Raw genomic sequence first — 17,296 nt, 5'->3', positions numbered from 1 at the left:
TTGGGTCGGCCTCCCCAAAACGACGCCATTTTGGGCGTCTGGGGGCTCTCCAAAACGGTACCGTTTTGGTACATTATAAAAGCCCCCAATTCTCCAAAAAAAAATTCATTTGAAGCCTGTTTTAAAAAAAAAACCAAAAACCCTTTTAAAAAACTCTCCTTCCCTATTCGTCCGGTTAGGGGTCCGGTCATCAGCCGGACCATTGGCCACCGCGCTGGCTGCCGATCTCCGGCGACGGCGCCGCCGTCTGCGGTGGCCGAAAAAGGGGAAAAAGCCCTATTCGGTCCCCTCGACTTGTCCACGCCCAGATCTAGGCTCAAAAATCCCAAAATCAACGAAAAAAACTAAAAAAATCTAGAAACCTTTCGGCTTCTTGCCGTCTGTCATCGGAGACGGACCTCGGCCTTGCCAACGGCGTTACAGAGGCGAATAAAAATAAGTTTTTTACTTTTGTGTTATTTTATTTCAATAAAAAACAATAGAAAGAAAATAAAGACTAAAATAGAGCCAAAAATATCAACCTTCGTTTTCGTTTTCACTCTCTGTTTGTATGCTGTGAAAATACTTTCTTTCTTTTTTATTGATTTTTCGGGATCCCTATTACAATATTTTACGGCTCTTTTATAGCCGGATGAAACAATACAAAGAAGAAACAAATCTGTCCTTTATTTGATTTGTGAATTTTTGATTCACTTTCCATATTCTGTTTGTTTCTTTTTTGATGTGCAGGTGAAGATTCGGTTGCGGCGCAGATGATTAGAAACCCTAGGGTTTTCTGACATTTTTTGGGCCACTGTATTTGGGCCATGTACTCTTGTATTTTGGGCTTCTGCTTGATTTGGGGTTTGGCCTATATAGGCCCGTTGTAGTCTGGGCCTTTTAGACCCGGGCAAAAATAGGGTGTTATAAATATAATAAAAAGACTTCTTACTATTTACAATTGATCAATCAAAATGTACTTTCCATCTAAAATAATTAGAAATTTTGTTATTGTTAATTTCGAAAAAGACAAAATAAATTGTAAAATAAAAAATAATTTATTTAAATTTTAAGACAATTTTAATAAAAAAGAGAGAGCTGAGAGAGAATCAAAATTTGAGTGAAAAATTAAGAGGGAATTAAGTGAAATTTGAGAGAGATTTAAGAAATTTGAGTGAAAAATTAAGAGGGAATTAAGTGAAATTTGAGAGAGATTTAAGAATTTGAGGTAGAATTAAGATTGAATTTGAAAAAAAAATGATATTGGGGTTTATATAAAAAAATATCTAATAAATATTTAACAAAAACCACATTAATTTAGTCAAATTAGTAAGGACCCTTTCCTTTTCCTCCTTTTCAACTTCCCTTCTTTTTCTCCAAATCCAAACATCCTGTAACTATTTGAAGATTCGAAAAGAAAAAAAAAACTTGGAATCGAATATAATCTTTGCTATTTTGTTTATTGAAATTGGTGAAGAATGGAAGAAGAGAAGGAGAAGAAGAGGTGGAGTGTTGCGTACACCAAGCACATCAAACAGAAGCGCAAAGTTTATCATGACGGTTTCTTAGATCTTCACATTTCATCCAACAAGGTCAATCCTTCTTGCTTCTATACCTTTCTCTGTTTGTTTCAAATCATAATTTGGTGGTAATCATGGGCATGGCTGCCTCCACAGTTGATGTTGTACGATGAGTCCGACAAGCTTCTAGAATGCAGGATGTTGAGAAGAGATGAAGTTGTTAGCTCTGCCCAAACCCTCACTTTCGCTGCATATTTTGTTGACGTTGGCCTTCTCCAGTCTCCTTATCTTAATTTTTCAGATGCCAGAAAAAAGAGCAATGAAGTCGAGCCAATTGATCGAAGTCTGAGGCCTTCACAAAAGATAATCAGAGGTTAGTTTCTTTGCAATTGAATTGTTAATAATTTCCGGATGTTTCTGTTACTAGTTTACTATTTTGATATGAATTTCACTTTTATTTCAGAGTTCAAGAAGAATGAACTTCAAAAACATGTTGCTCAGCAAACTGGTCCAACTACAACGAAAGCTAGTGTCACAGGTTAGTTGATGAAAATGCTGCACTATTTCTAATGTTTATGAACTTCATTTTACTACTAAATGGACCTTTTTTTAAATGACTGATTGCTATAACTATTCTCACCACTGCTATGTATCATTCAGTTTTCATGTTGTCACTCTATGACTGTTTTATGCTGTAGTACCAACTACCAAGCGTTCTATTCCTACCAGCCTGGTAAAAAAAAAAAATCTCTTCATTGTGGAGAGCAAATATTTTCTCTCAGATAGTACTAGTCTGACATTGACGTTTTGTTTCACTCTTGGCATTCGAAAAATCACTCTAAGCCTATGATAAGCACATATTGATTCCCATCATGGATGGATGAAAAACCACTTCTCACTCCGATTTGCACCTAGCTGAATCCCAAGCACCTAAGACTCCTTATCTCCTTATAGTCCAGGGCATTCGTATAAAGAATCTTTATGTAGGAAGAACCGGTCCAGATGGGAAGTCTGCTCCTTGCTTCTTCAGAATCACTGTTTGAGTTCTCTACTAGAACTCTATATATATTTGTTTTATCCTTTCTCATGCCTTGAAATAGAATCTTTAGTTGACTTCATTCAGAGTAGGTGAGCTTTTAAGTTGCTTAGAGTGGATGCTGAGTTTTGTCCCACACATTCTCTCTGGAAACCAGTGATTGCAAAGATACATGTTGGGGAATGAAAGAAGTGAATTCATTTCCGGGAGAACTTTAGAACTGCTGATTGATCTCTCCTATTACACCTACCCTACCACCAAGTTCCATTTTTAGCTGGGGTTTTGCCTGATGTATTCTGTCGTTTCATAGAGCTATAATTTGGCAGTAGTCAGGGCAAATTTTATTGGTGTTGTTCTCACTATCAACATTTCAATTTGTTAGGATGTCATTTTGTTATTAGATCTTTATATCTAAAAATGCTCTTTCTCTAAATGCATCTCTCTTGTAAAAAGTTATGTCCCTCATTTTTCAACATTTATTGAGGGAATAAGAACTTCTTTTGGCAAAGGAATGGAAGAACGATGCTGAAAGTTGACTTGCATGCTACCTAATGATCAATCCATAGATCACTATTCACATTTTGAGCTAGGTGTGAAGCAATCTTGTATCAGGTTTTTTTTTATTTTTATTTTTATTTTTAATAGAGATCCTATATACTTCTCCACATCATTTAGCTTCCTACTGTCAAAGGCAACCACTGGGCAAAGATCCTATATATGGCGTAGTTTCGATTTTTGTACCTTACGAAAGGAACCATTGCATATATTTTTGGAACATCTTTTGTTTTGAGAGAGTTGAAAGAGCACATATCTCATTGATAGGTGCTATACAGTCACCCTTTCTCATGTCTTTAGACAAAGACTCCATTCTTTTCTGCTTTGGTATCTTATTGATCAAAACTTGTGGTGCTGTTCTTTCATTGATAAAGAATTTAGGTTTTTCAAATGATTGATTTAAAGACCTATTAATGCCAACCCATGTTACCCAAATTCTTCATTTTCTCTAAAGTACTCACGTTCAACACCTATATTCAACGTATATTTGGATTTGAGTATAGGGGTTACAATCCAGCAAATATATGGAGAAATTAAAAAAGAAGAGCATACTCATGTCGGAAATGTACCATATCCAACATTCATCCAGAGTCCAAGTAACATAGCATCTAACAATTGATTGGTGGAGCTGATCATTTAGATGTTTCAATTCATGGATGATCAAATCTGTGACTTAGGATATTCTCGAAACTCAAAAAGGAAAAAAGTTGTGAGTGAGTTTAACAAAAAGAGACTTAAGGAAAAAAATTGTTGATAGCTTGAACCAATCAAGTGAATAGTGATTAATATGTCTTTGATTGAACACTACTTGAAAATGTTCTCAGACTTCATTTACCATTGAGGTTGAAAAGTGCTTTTCAACTCAAACCATGATTTTAAGTCAAAAGTAATATAAACAAGTAGCTTTTTAAACCAAATCATGTTTCTAAATTGGGATTTTAACCTAAGCCAAAAAGCCAAAATTTTTAGTTTTTGGCTTTTGCAAAACTACTTTTGGTCGAAATTACTTTCTTATCCTCATGAAAGAAACATATCTTTTACTTTAGAACGTAATGTGTAAAATGGACATTTTACCTTCTCAATGTACTTTTTGACAGTAATAGTAAACATTGTCAAACTTTTCAAAAGCACTTATCAAAAGTACTTTTCCACAACATTTTTTAAAAGTACTTTTTATCTTCAATGGTAAACCAACCTTCAATGCTCTTGGAAATTCTTGATTGAATGTATCTATATGCGTTAGGATTTTGATTCAAGGATCTCTTTGTTTAAGAGACAAAATGCGATGGTCAAACATTTATTCAAACTCTTTCTCAAATTTGATAAATGTTGGTTGATTGTAGATTGAGTTATAGATCAATTCCCATAGCAATATTTCATTGAGATAAGTCCGACGTGGATGTGAAGTTGAACTTCAACTTTATAGCACCTTGTTTTCGTTACTGGTCATGTTGGTTGATGAACAGAGAAAGCTCTTAGAAAGCTAGTTTCTTTAGAGAGTTGTAGTAATAATATCTGGAGAATCAATATCCTCATTTGCTCATCTGGTTGAGACTGGTGATTGCAAAGGAAGCAATGTTTAAGGAAATGATAGCAATAATGGCGGGAGCTGGGAATGAGTGAGTGGAAAAATAAATTTGAAAGTGGTGGAGCTTTTGGAAAAGAATGGTGAGCCTTACCATTACTTGTTTTGTGATTATATTTTCTGCTCCTCTTTCACTTAATTCTTGAAGATAGTTTAGTCAGCTCGCTTTTCTATTTTCACCTTTATATGCATATATACATGGAACATATATTTTTTAATTTCTTTGTCAAGATTGGTATGGCATATGAATGTTCTATTGTCACCTAAAATGCTACAGTTGGAGGCATATGTACTTTTCAAATTTTCATTTTTTTTTTCTATCAAATCCAAGATAGATGCTCAAATACGAAATTTGAAATAAGATGGGAGAATAATTTAATGATTACTTTCTCATTTTATGCCTAAGTTCACATTCCATTTTTACACTCTTCTGTTTAGGTTGAACTACTATCACACAATGAAGCATGTGAAACAACTTACCAGTTCCTGTTAATTCCAGACCATGAAAAAGGTAAAGTGGCTATTTGTTTAGCAGTCTTTAGGTGAATGACATAGACACCACTGCCAGACAGATCTATCATTTATTCATATAAGCATCTTCTTGTTAAGGGGTGGAAACTGGACCCAACCTTTGGGGGATGTGGCAGGTTGCTTAACTATGTGCTTGCAACACTCTGTTGCTTCAACACTAATTTTTCCTTAAAGTACTTGTGTCTAGCATATATCCAGTTAGACATGGGTAAGGAGGTCCAGCTTTCTACATATTTGCAAAACTTCTGAAAATGACCATACTACTATTGGATATATATTGGGTGCAAACCTTATGAAAATAACCATACTCCTATTGGACGTATATTGGATTTGATACTCACTCTTGAGTTCAAGTAACACTGTCAACACCTACATTTTGTTTAAAGGGAAATTGTGGTTGAGACTCTAGGTCCTTGATAATCTGAGTCGACACTTAATGCTGCCCTGGCTCGATTGGAGTTAAGTTCTTACAAGGGTAACTCGTAGTCTGCAGTCAATAAGGTGTGATTCATGGGGGCATGAATGCGTGATCCATGTGGAAGAAAAATTATTAATATATATTTTACAATTCATGCCCTCTATATCATTTCTTATATTTTGGGTATTTAGGTTAATACTATTAACATAGAGCCTAAAGTGCTGATAAAATAGAGCTTTTTTGAAGTTTTGAGAAGAGAAGTTATAACATAAGTAATATTTGGCAAACTTAATGTGGAAGTGTTGTAGATTTAGAGAACTATTTGATAAGAATGGTATCACAAATCTAACTCGAAGAAATAGAAAAGATCAAGAATGTTTTAGGTAATCCTAAATTAAAGGACAAAGCAAATAAAAAGATTAATCAGGGGAAAAACTGAAGTAAATACAAAATTTGAATGTGAAGTAATATAATTCTCCTTGTAGTTTTATGAATTACTAAAGAATGAGAATAGATAATAATCTCATTAAATATTAGTTACCACACACATCAGTACGCTTTTGAAGAAGTTTGGTTTTAGCTTCGTCTAAAGCCTAAATGAACTTCCAATATAAGTTACTTCTTCAAAAATTATGAGATACAAGCACCTAGCTTCTGCTCTTGTAATAGGAAAGCTCTTCTACATACTAGGTCAATCACCCACTTGGACTTTCTTCTTTACCGGGTGCTAAGCTTAGGGAGTAGTTTATTGGTAGTTATGGTTGCTTGAAGCTTTGACATAATTTAATACTTGATGTTTTGAGGAGGGAAACTTGAATTTTGTATTTTCTTTTTCTTGGTATTCTATACTTGTATCTATACAGTACACTGGAACAACCAGCAGACCCACTAACTTTTTGCTCTCTCTGCATATTTCGGAGAATTTATGCAAGAGATTCCCTTTTGATTTATTACACTATCTTTGTAGCTTCTTTCCACTCTTCCCCTTCAGACTAACATATTTTTGTCATTTAGAATGGCAGGTCTTGTATACTACACAAGTAACTCAAAAGGCCAAGAAGTACCATGATGGTTTCTTAAAACTCGTAAATTCTGCAGCGCTGCAGAGACAGGTCTATATTCACAAACTTCATTTCTCCTTTCTCTTGGCAATTGGAATAATTTTCTTTGTCAAATATGAGAAATAAATTAGTTCGGCGCTTTCTTTTTCTTTTTTTGAATTGGTTGTTTTTCTATCACTTGCTTTATAAGTTTGGTCCCAGCCTTGTCTTTTTATATACTTAATTGTAAATTGGTTTAGGTCCGTCTGCTCATAGAAATTGGCGTCCAGAAAATACTAGAGAATTCTTCTTGGGAAATGTAAAGATTTTTCTTGAAAATCTAGATTTGTTTTATTTGGATGATCCAATCAGAAAAGGCTTTTCTTGTTTAATTATTTTTGAAAAATATACTTTTCTTTCAAATAGTAATATTTTAATATACTAGTTGTTTCTAAAAATATTATATCATTAAATACTTAAGTTAATACTATTTTTATTAAAACATTAATTATATTAATATTTAAAAATTATTAAAATATTATTTCAATTAATATAATTAGTACTAAATTATTCTCATTGGCATAAATATTAAAATATTTAAAACTATTTATTATCAAACTATCAGTTTTTTAATATTAGTGTTTTAAATTTTTTTATTTTAGCTTAAAATATTATATTATTAAATATTATTAAAAATACTTTAAAATAGTATTATAATGATTAAGATATTATTTTTAATAATGTTTATACTATTAAAATAATAATATTTTACATTAAAATATTTATCATTAGATGTATATATATACTTATTTTTAAAACAGTAATATAGAATTTTTAATTAAATATTATTAATACTAATTAAAATATTGATGGCGTTATTGTTTATTATTAAAATAATAAAATTCATTATATTAATAACTTACTATTTAAATATTTTTAAAATTTAAAATGAAACATTTCTCGTTAAATCTCAATTTTAAAAAATATGGCAAAAATGTCGATTGAGTCTTAGCTCTGTTGGCATTGTTGCCAGTGAAGGAAGATGTGGGTTCGAGTGTGTTGAAGTGCGTTTATCTTCTTATATAAGGGTTGGGATAGATTATGAGTAGTTCTAAGTATTGTATCAACTTAGAAACTTTTACTTGCCCAATTGAATTAGATTTTCAAAAAAGAATATGACAAAAACCTATTCATGTGGGACTATACTTATATGAGTGCTTTTCTAGAAAAAAAATATTTCCCTTTTCAGAAAACATGTCTCATTTTCTACTTACTAATAAGTCATTATCTGTTGAGCAAGTCATTTTTCATGACACAAACATAAGAAGATACAGAAATCTGTTTGTTTTTGGATTCTATTTTCTGTAAAAACAAATAGACTGTTTGCTCAATTCCATTTTTCTTTTAACTCCTCTTAATGTGTAATTAATGGTCAGACTTGGTTACTGGCTCTGTAATTCAGATTATGTTATATGATGGAAGCAAGAAACTAATAAATAGCAGATTCCTCAATAAAGATGAAGTAATACAATCTGGTGAATCAATAACGTTTGATGCTCATTTGGTAAATATTGGAGAAGCTGAAGGAAACCATCCAGGCCTCATGGACTCTGATGCCCATGTAAGCAATTATAATGCTGCTGGTAAAACAGAGATGATCCACAGAGTGCAGAATCGTCTTAAAACCCACAAATCGTTTTTGAAAGGTTAGCTGGTGCCTGTACTGATAATTTAACTTGTATTTCCTTTATGGTACATGATTGAGGTTGGTCCTTTCTATCAGTTATTTTTCACATTCCATCTGCTCTTGAGTCTTATATCTATTATTATTTTTTGTAGCTCTCCTGAAGACTGAATTGATACTTCTCATTTATCTATTCTTTTTCTTTTTATGAACCTTAGCATGATTTTCCCCCAAGTTTGAACCGAACACTAGAAATTTTCTTTATTTTTATAAGGTTTCTTTCTGTTCTAGTTTTTTGGTCTGTTTTAGGTACTGATAATCCCGTTGAAGTTTTTTGGCTTAATTTTGCAGGGAAACCTCAAAAAATTGCTTCTTCAAAGGTATATTCAGATCCAAGTTTTAGCATCCCAATTATTGCTGAGACAAAATCAAGCCAGAATATATCTGCAGACAAGCCTTTACGTGATGGTAAATGTATTCTTTCCTTGATCTGATCATCATATATGACAAAGTCAACAACCTTCAAGAAAGTCTTTTCTTCCACCAATTTTTCTTCCTTTCCATGCAAGATTTCATGTTTTTCTCCTCATAGTATTCATGTACAGACAAAAATATCAGAATGTGTTGGTGTTTTTCAAAGAGAAAGTAGAGAACTTAAAAAAACAAAAAACGAGCAGCAAAGGAATGAAAAACAAATTTCTTTACATTCAACAAAGCATTATAAGTTTTTTAAGTCAATCAACTTACCACTAACTACTACCACTAAGTAAACTTGAAACTTGTAATACATTACTTGCAGACATAGATAAACTGAATAATCACCTCAATCAGCACCTAGACACCAATACATGACCAAACTAAACTTCAAAACTTGACAAAAAACAAAGTCACAAAAGAACTAAGTAAATTAGCATGCAACTAGTTACATTCTGCATGCATCAAGTTGACTGCAGCTGCATGGTTGGCCATTGCGCAACACTCCTCCTTGGCCTCTATGCAGCAAATACCAATGCTATCTTTCAACCTGAATCTTGTAGCTCTAAGGGGCTTAGTTAAGATGTCTGCAAGCTGGTCTTTAGAACTACAATGAACCAGTTTCACTTCCTTTGATTGCTTAACTTCTCTCACAAAATGATATTTGATCTTGAAGTGTTTTGTTTTGTCATGAAATACTGGATTCTTTGCAATTGCAACAGCAGATTGGTTGTTACAATAGATCTCTATTGCTTCCTCTTGATTCAAGTTCAAATAAGACATAAGCTTCTTTAACCAAATGACCTGGCTGACAGTTGTTGCAGTTGAAACATACTTTGCTTCAGCTGTTGATTGAGCCACAATGTCTTGTTTCTTTGAACTTTAACAAAACATTGCTAAACCAAGTGTAAAACAATAACCTGATGTGCTCTTCATGTCATATGTTGATCTATCCCAGTCATTGTTTGTCTATCCAACTAGCTTCAAGTCATTGGCCTTAACGAATCTAACTCCATAGTTTAGAGTCCCTTTGACATATCTTAAAACTCTTTTGCTGCCTTAAAATGAATCTCATTGTAGCAATGCATAAACCTGGATAAAAGACTGACAACAAACCTAATGTCTGGTCTAGACGTAGTCAAGTAAATTAAGCATCCAACAAGGCTTTTATAGCTTGTTTCATTTACCTTCTCAGAGTCACCTTTGTTGGTGAGCTTTTCTCCTTGAGCAATAGGAGTGCTTGTTGGCTTACAGTTTTCCATACAAAACTTGCTCGAAATCTTTAAGGCAAAGGCTTTTTGGCTTATGAAAATGACCTGTTGAATCTGAAACACTTCCATGCCAAGAAAGCCATCTTCCCTAAGTTTGACATCTCAAACATATCTTGCATTTGCTTCTTAAATTCAGTAACCAACTCATTGCTGCTACTAGTCTTTAGCAAATCAATCACATACAGTGAGACTACCAGCAAGGTTTCCTTCTCAACTTTCTTCACATACAATGTTGGCTCACTGATGCTTCTTTTAAATCCCAAACTTGACAAATGGCTGTCATTTCTTTCATACCAGTCTCTTGAAGCCTATTTCAGGCCATACAATTCCTTTTTTAGTCTATAAACTTTGGTTTTATTCTCTGTTGCTACAAAGCTTTGTGGCTGATCAACATACACTTTGTCTTTTAGAAAGCCATTCAAGAAGGTTGACTTTACATCGAATTGATGTATCTTCCATCTTTTTTGAGCTGCTAGAGCTTGTAGCAGCTTGATGGTGTCCAACCTTGCCATTGGTGCAAAGGTTTCAACATAGTCCACACCATATTGCTGACTGATGCCCTTTATAACCAATCTGGCGTTAAACCTATTGACAGGTCCATCAGGATTCATCTTGGTTCTGAAAACCAACTCCAATGATCTTCTTGTGGATTGGTCTATCAACAAGTTCCCAAGTCTGATTTTTATTAATCATGAATATCTCAACTTTCATGGCTTCTCTCCATCCACTTTCTTGTGTAGCTTCTTCAAATTTGTAGGTTCTAGTACTATTAAGTCACATCTTTGACACACTTTAGCAATAGGCCTAGTGCCTTTAACAAGTAAGTCATCAAATCCTTCATCTTCTCGAATCTTAACTTCAATAGGCTATAGGTCTGCTTCTTGTTGACTTTGTTCAAGTAGTTCAGCTTCAGTAGCATCCCATTTTCATGTACTTCATTAAACTTCACATCTCTGCTTACAAGAATCTTGTTGGTGAAAAGATCAAAGATCATGTATCCCTTTTTAGTGCTGCTGTATCCAACAAAGATGCTTGGCAATGATCTTCTTTCTAGTTTGCTTCTCTTCACAACTAGTACATGAGCATAATTGATGCAACCAAACACTCTTACGTGTGAGACAGATAGTTTGAATCCAAACCAAGCTTCAAATGGAGTCTTCCCTTTCACAGCCTTGGTTGGCAGTCTATTTAGCAAATACACAGGTATTTACAGCTTTTACCCAAAATTTGTTTGACAGTTTGCTTTCAAACAACAAACATTTGGTCATATCCATCACTGTCTTATTCTTCCTTTCATAGACAACATTCTACTGTGGAGTGTAGATGTTGGTCAGCTGTTGCTCAATGCCTGCCTCTTTTCAAAAACTCTAAAACCTTTTTGATGTGTACTCAGTTCTATTGCCTAATCTGAGTATCTTCAATTTGTAGTTGGCTTGATTTTCAACAGCTGCTTTGAACTTCAAGAAGATCTCAGCTACTACAGACTTCAACTTCAAGAAATAAACCCATTAGTGTCTTGTGCAGTCATCAATAAATAGAATAAAATACTTGCTGCCATTTAGTGAAGTTGTCATAGGTCCACAAACAACAGTATGGACTAGGTGTAACTTGTCATTGGCTCTCCAAGTTTGTTGACGGGAAATGGAAGCCTAGCTTACTTCCCAAGCTGACAGACTTCACAAACATTTTGGTATGCCACTTTGGACATGTTTTCAATCAAACCAAACTTATAAAGTTGGCTAAGGTACCTATAGTTAACATGTCCCAATCTTTTGTGCCACAGACATGAGTCATCTACTGAGCTGGCATAAGCTTTTGAATTCATCAGATTCACATCTAGAACAAAACACCTATCAATCATAGCCCCTGACACTAGTTCTTGACCAGATGGGTCCATAATCATACATGTTTTGCTTTTGAAGACAAGAGAATAATTTTTCTCTAGTAGTTGACCAACATTAAGCAGATTTTGGTCTATTTCAGGTACCAAACGAACATCTGAAATTGATTTTGTACCTAAGGGAGTGTTAATCAAGACTTCTCCTTTTCCTTTGGATTCAATAAACTTGCCATTTCCAGTTCACTTTGGAGACGAAGCTTGTATCAATCTCCTTAAAAATGCTTTCATTAGAAACCATATGGTTTGTGCAGCCACTGTCAAATAACCTATATTTCTTGGCTCTACTGCAAGTTGCAAAACAAAAAGTAGTAAAAACATGCTTCTCCTGAGCTTGACTTCCATTAGCAGCCTGAGCTTGGACATTGATCTACTGTTGCTGTTGTTTCTGCCCTATTTTTTGCACACCCTTTCCATGTGACCAAATTGTTTGCAGGCTCTACATTGAATGTCAGGCCTGAACCAGCAATACTTTTCTAGATGCGTGGACTTTTTGCTCCATGGTGGATACTTTTTCTTTCCAGCATCTCTTTTTGGCTTTTCTTTCTTTTCATTCAAACTCTTCTTTCCCTTATAGCTTGAGGAGCTCGAGCCTTGTTTTTGGCTTGGAATGCTTTTTTAGAATGCTCCTCTTGTCTACATGCTCTTCTTTTCTCTTGAGCATAAAATGATTTATCAATTTATACAAGGAAATTGTTGTCAAGTCTCTTGAGTCTTCCAAGGAGGAAATTTTGGGCTCTTACCTCTTAGGAAGTGTTGTGATGACCTTTTCAACAATCCTGCTGCCACTGAACTGGTCTCCAAGTAACTTGATGTTGTTAACCATTGCCATAATTCTATCTGAGCATTGCTTAACTGTTTCAGCCTCTTTCATCTTAAAAATTTCAAAGTCCCTCATTAGATTGATGAGTTGTTGCTGCCTTGTCTTTTCTAAGCCTTGGAACTCCTCTTTCAGCTTGTCCCAAGCTTATTTATGAGTCTCACAGGCCATGATCTTAGTGAAGATAACATCTGAAACACCATTTTGCAGGCAGGACATTGCTTTGTATTTCTTGTCACACTCATCACTATGTTGCCTTATCTGAGCAATGGTAGGATTTGCTCTCAAGGGTGGTGGCTCCTTGTCTATTTCAACTATATCCCACAAGTCATAGGCCTGGAGGTAAGTCCTCATCTTCACTACCCAAATGTGGTAGTTCTCTCCAAGAAAGACAAGTGGTGGAGGTGGTGAGAAGTTTGCTGAGGACATATCTAACAACAAGAAAGAAAGCAGCTTTTGTCTTTCTCAGCAAGAAACATAAACAAAAAATAGTGGCCCTCAAAGACAACAGGTTTTTGGTACCATTTGTTGGTGTTTTTCAAAGAAGAAAGTAGAGAACTTAAAAAAGAAATAGCAAATGAATGAAAAACAGATTTCATTCCATTCAATTTAAGTCAATCAACTTACCAAACACTAACTACTACCACTAAGTAAACTTGAAACTTGTAAAACATTACTTGTATACATAGATAAGCGGACTAATCAGCTCAATCAGCACCTAAACACCAGTACATGACCAAACTAAACTTCAAAACTTGACAAAAAACAAAGTCACAAAAGAACTAAGTAAATCAGCGTGCAACTAGTTACATTCTGCATGCATCAAGTTGACTGCAGCTGCATGGTTGGCCATCGTGGAACAGTATGGAGATTCTCTCACTTGGCCCATGACTAGCTTGCGTGGTTGATTTGCAAATTATTGGTTAATTTATTCTTCTGTCCTGTGCAATGTACACGATACTATATTATGTAATATTTTGGTATGTGGTGCATATATGCTACTTTCTGCTTGGATATAAACTTTGACAATCGCTTAAAATATGCTTGCTAGGGCAAAACAAGTTTTTTTTTTCGGGGCAAGCAATGCATGATTTTGATTAGTGCTGCACTGATGTCATAAGGAATTAATCTTTTGTTTTGTCTCTGCAGCTACTCAAATCCTGTCCATCCTCCGGAAACCTATGATACAAGTGGGCATAACCACACAATCTACTGATAAGAACGTCATGAATCCAGTCAGCCCTGTGAAGGATCCTCAAAATTCATATTTGACTAAAAACTTTCTTGAATGTAGCCAGCTACAAGAGATATCAATAGCACATCATGGATCAAGTGGGAAATTGGATAATATCAAATCAAATGAATATATAGACATAAAAATTCCCCCCGATATCTATTCTAAAGGCAAGTTTAAGTTCTATCATGTGAAATTGCTATATTAGTTGCTTTTGGCTTTTCCTAAGTTATCATTAAATTGCCCCTAGAGAGACATAGTCCTAAGCAGAGTGAAAAGGGTTTTCTATCAGATAGGAAATGAGAAGTACTGTTAGCCCCTTTAATGAAATTCATCAATAATTGTTTGGTAATATTCTGACCAGGGCTGGATTCAGTAGCAAAATCCAGTTGTAATGGCAATAAATCCTCCAAGAACACTGAAGTCGGAAACTTGCATCAGGTTTGGCTGTTTTCCTTCTGCATCCACAAATTTCTTTTTTTGTTGCATGTGCTATTTAACAACAGCTAATTATTCTTGTATAAAGAGTATGAACTTGATGGAGGTTTTGTTTGCTTCCATTCCAGTTGTAAGCCTTAAGAAAGTTGAAAAGATAGGTAAAATATCAGAAAAGTATGTCGTTATATGCAGCCATCAAGTGGCTTAAACTCTTTGACTGAGCACACAGATTCGACAATTGTATAGGCATTTTTAGATGGCAGGTTGTGTATGTGAGGGGATGTGAAAACTTATACTCATTTGGGCTTTGCCAATCCTATGATCAATACTGTTGTGCTGTTCAGTTGTTTGCTCAAAACCACTATCTCTTACCATTAGTTTGGATGTTATTACAACTGTGTCCAATTTCTCATGTAGGTTCACTCGGAAAATTTGGAGTCATATACTAAATGCTGTAATGAAGAGTCAGTGCTTGGTAGCTGGAGTCGAGCTGCAGAAACTTGTCATGAGAGAGTTGGTGTAATGGAGGATTGTACAGAAGTCAAGAATTCAAGGGAAGCAGGTAGGTGCCCTAGTTTTGATCTTGGGTTTGACTGAGTGATATGTGTGGTTATTGTTGATAATAAACAATTCAGATAGAGCGCAACGCCAAGGAAAAAGAATCAAATGCACTTTTTAAACATTATTTTTTGTACCAGTTCCATTTTCATTACTTTATAGTCGAAGATTTTTCTGTTCAAACTGGTGTCTCCAAGTTTCCTCCGTATTCTCCTTTGTATCATCATCCATTTTTTTTTTTTGAGTAATATACTGACTTGATAAGAACCTATCAAATCCTCTCACGATTTCTAAATATTATTGCATCACAGAAGTAGAGTTATCTCATGTATAGGTTGTAGTTTTGTGTACGAATGGACATAATCTAGGGTCGGGTTGCTTGTCCACTAAGGCATTGGTACAAAGCACCATAACAACAATGAAGTTGCAAAACACATACAATAAAAGTTAAAAATGTTATACATGGCACAATGGACTTAGAAGTCTACACAAATTTATTAGCGTTAAGAACAATGGACACTTGTGCTTATGTGCAATTTTATCCATGCATTAAATAGTAATAAGTAGAGCATTCGTAGTTTCGTATCTCTATTGACTATTTCCTCTAAATCTGTTTTAATATGTAAGACGAGATAGCTAGGATTTTAAAATTTGTAATATAAGCTTAGGCTAAGGTAGTATAAAGAAAATGATAAATTAGGCCCATAAATTTTTAAAAAATAACAAATGAAAATAAACTTAAAAGAAATATCATAAACGAATAAACATTCTCTTATTAATGCTTTGAAATACAATTGATTTTATTCTTTTTTTTTTCCTTTCAAATTTTATTCTTTTAAAATTTTCCATTTTTTTTGTATTTTCAAATTGCTCTTGTGGGTTTCACATTATTTGGTATAAAAAATTGATCTTGTTGGCTTTGATATCAAATAATCAATTTCTCAAGGGCGCGTTTTGCCCGTGTTTGCGATTAGGGTTTTGGGTTATTAGTTTAGGGTTATGGTTAGGGTTTTGGTGTTTTTAAGTTTAGGGTTTTAGAGAAAAAATTAAATAAATAAGAGATTAGGGTTTAGGGTTTGTCAATTAAATTAATTATAAAATTTTCAAATTTGGATTAGGTTTCGTGTTTATTGTTTTTTAAGAAAAAAATAATTAAATTAGGGTTTAGGGTTACTTGAGTAGTTTAATTAAAAAAATTACAAATTAGATTAGGGTTTCGAGTTAAGGGTTTTTAAAGAAAAATCAAATAAATTAGGGTTCAGGGTTACTTGAGTAAATTAATTATAAATTTTTATAAAATTAGATTAGGGTTTAGTGTTTAGGGTTTTTAAGTAAAAACTCAAATAAATTAGGCTTTGGGGTTTAGGGTTAATTAAATTATTTGTTAATTTAAAGAAGTTTTCACGTGGACGCACTTTTGTTACAGTAGCTACTGAAAAAATAATTTCGAGTAGACGTTTCTGAGCAAATAGTGTCAAAAACGCTTTAAGCAGGATGCTTTGTCAGCAGAAGTACTGAAAGAAGCTCCCACGTGGACGCGCTTTTACTACAGTAGCTCGTGAAAAAATAATTTCGAGTAGACGTTTCCGAGCAAATAGTGTCAAAAACGCTTTAAACAGGATGCTTTGTCAGCAGAAGTACTGAAAGAAGCTCCCACGTGGACGCGCTTTTGCTACAATTGCTCTTGAAAAAATAATTTTGAGTAGATGTTTCTAAGCAAATAGTGTCAAAAACGCTTTAAGCAGGATGCTTTGTCAGCAGAAGTACTGAAAGAAGCTCCCACGTGGACGCGTTTTTGCTACAGTAGCGTATGTTTTGCCTAAGGCTATAAATGATGCAAAATTTTTTCTCAGATTGTATAAGTTACAGTAAAAAAAATTTAGAGAGGCTAAGAAAGATAGAAATTGAAGATGAGTGAACGTATTAGTGTTGTTATTTACTATGATGGTGAGATTTGCCACACCGAGAACTGTGTTGTTTTTTTATCGGAGAATACAGTGCGACTGGTTTTTAACCAGAACATAGATTTGACAGAATTTCGTAAAAGAATTAGCCGTAAAATATTCGGAACGACACCAATGAAAGTTTTGTCTATTATGTATCGATTTTGTTCTTCTGTTGATCCGGTGACATATGACTCGTTTGGCATAAAAGGTGCTCGTAGCTTGGAGGCAATGGTGCATTCTCATCTCACTAGTGGAGCACCATATATTGAGTTATATGTACAATTTACATCGCCAAATGATGCACTTGCGA

The 17,296-nt window shown here is 34.3% G+C and overlaps 1 protein-coding gene across 3 annotated transcripts; it reads left to right on the top strand.

The window, feature by feature from the left end:
- Positions 1 to 1,267: 1,267 nt before the first annotated feature.
- LOC107910632 (uncharacterized) lies at positions 1,268 to 15,223 on the top strand. Of its 3 annotated transcripts, XM_041088731.1 has the most exons (10): positions 1,596 to 1,715; positions 1,801 to 1,872; positions 1,963 to 2,037; positions 5,114 to 5,186; positions 6,639 to 6,736; positions 8,127 to 8,370; positions 8,700 to 8,816; positions 13,960 to 14,214; positions 14,409 to 14,485; positions 14,900 to 15,223. In XM_041088731.1, the coding sequence occupies exons 3-10, from the start codon at positions 1,975 to 1,977 to the stop codon at positions 15,077 to 15,079; spliced, it is 1,107 nt and encodes a 368-aa protein (XP_040944665.1). In that variant the 5' UTR covers positions 1,596 to 1,715; positions 1,801 to 1,872; positions 1,963 to 1,974; the 3' UTR covers positions 15,080 to 15,223. The 3 variants fall into 3 exon arrangements, with proteins under 3 accessions (XP_016694036.1, XP_040944665.1, XP_040944664.1); XM_016838547.2 differs by lacking the exon at positions 5,114 to 5,186 and adding an exon at positions 1,268 to 1,571 and having other exon boundaries at positions 1,656 to 1,872; XM_041088730.1 differs by having other exon boundaries at positions 1,704 to 1,872.
- Positions 15,224 to 17,296: the final 2,073 nt, after the last annotated feature.

Source organism: Gossypium hirsutum, chromosome D02, assembly GCF_007990345.1.
Source record: "Gossypium hirsutum isolate 1008001.06 chromosome D02, Gossypium_hirsutum_v2.1, whole genome shotgun sequence".
NCBI lineage: Eukaryota > Viridiplantae > Streptophyta > Magnoliopsida > Malvales > Malvaceae > Gossypium > Gossypium hirsutum.
Note: the sequence above shows the minus strand (reverse complement) of the source record. Positions and strands in the feature narration are given on the sequence as shown.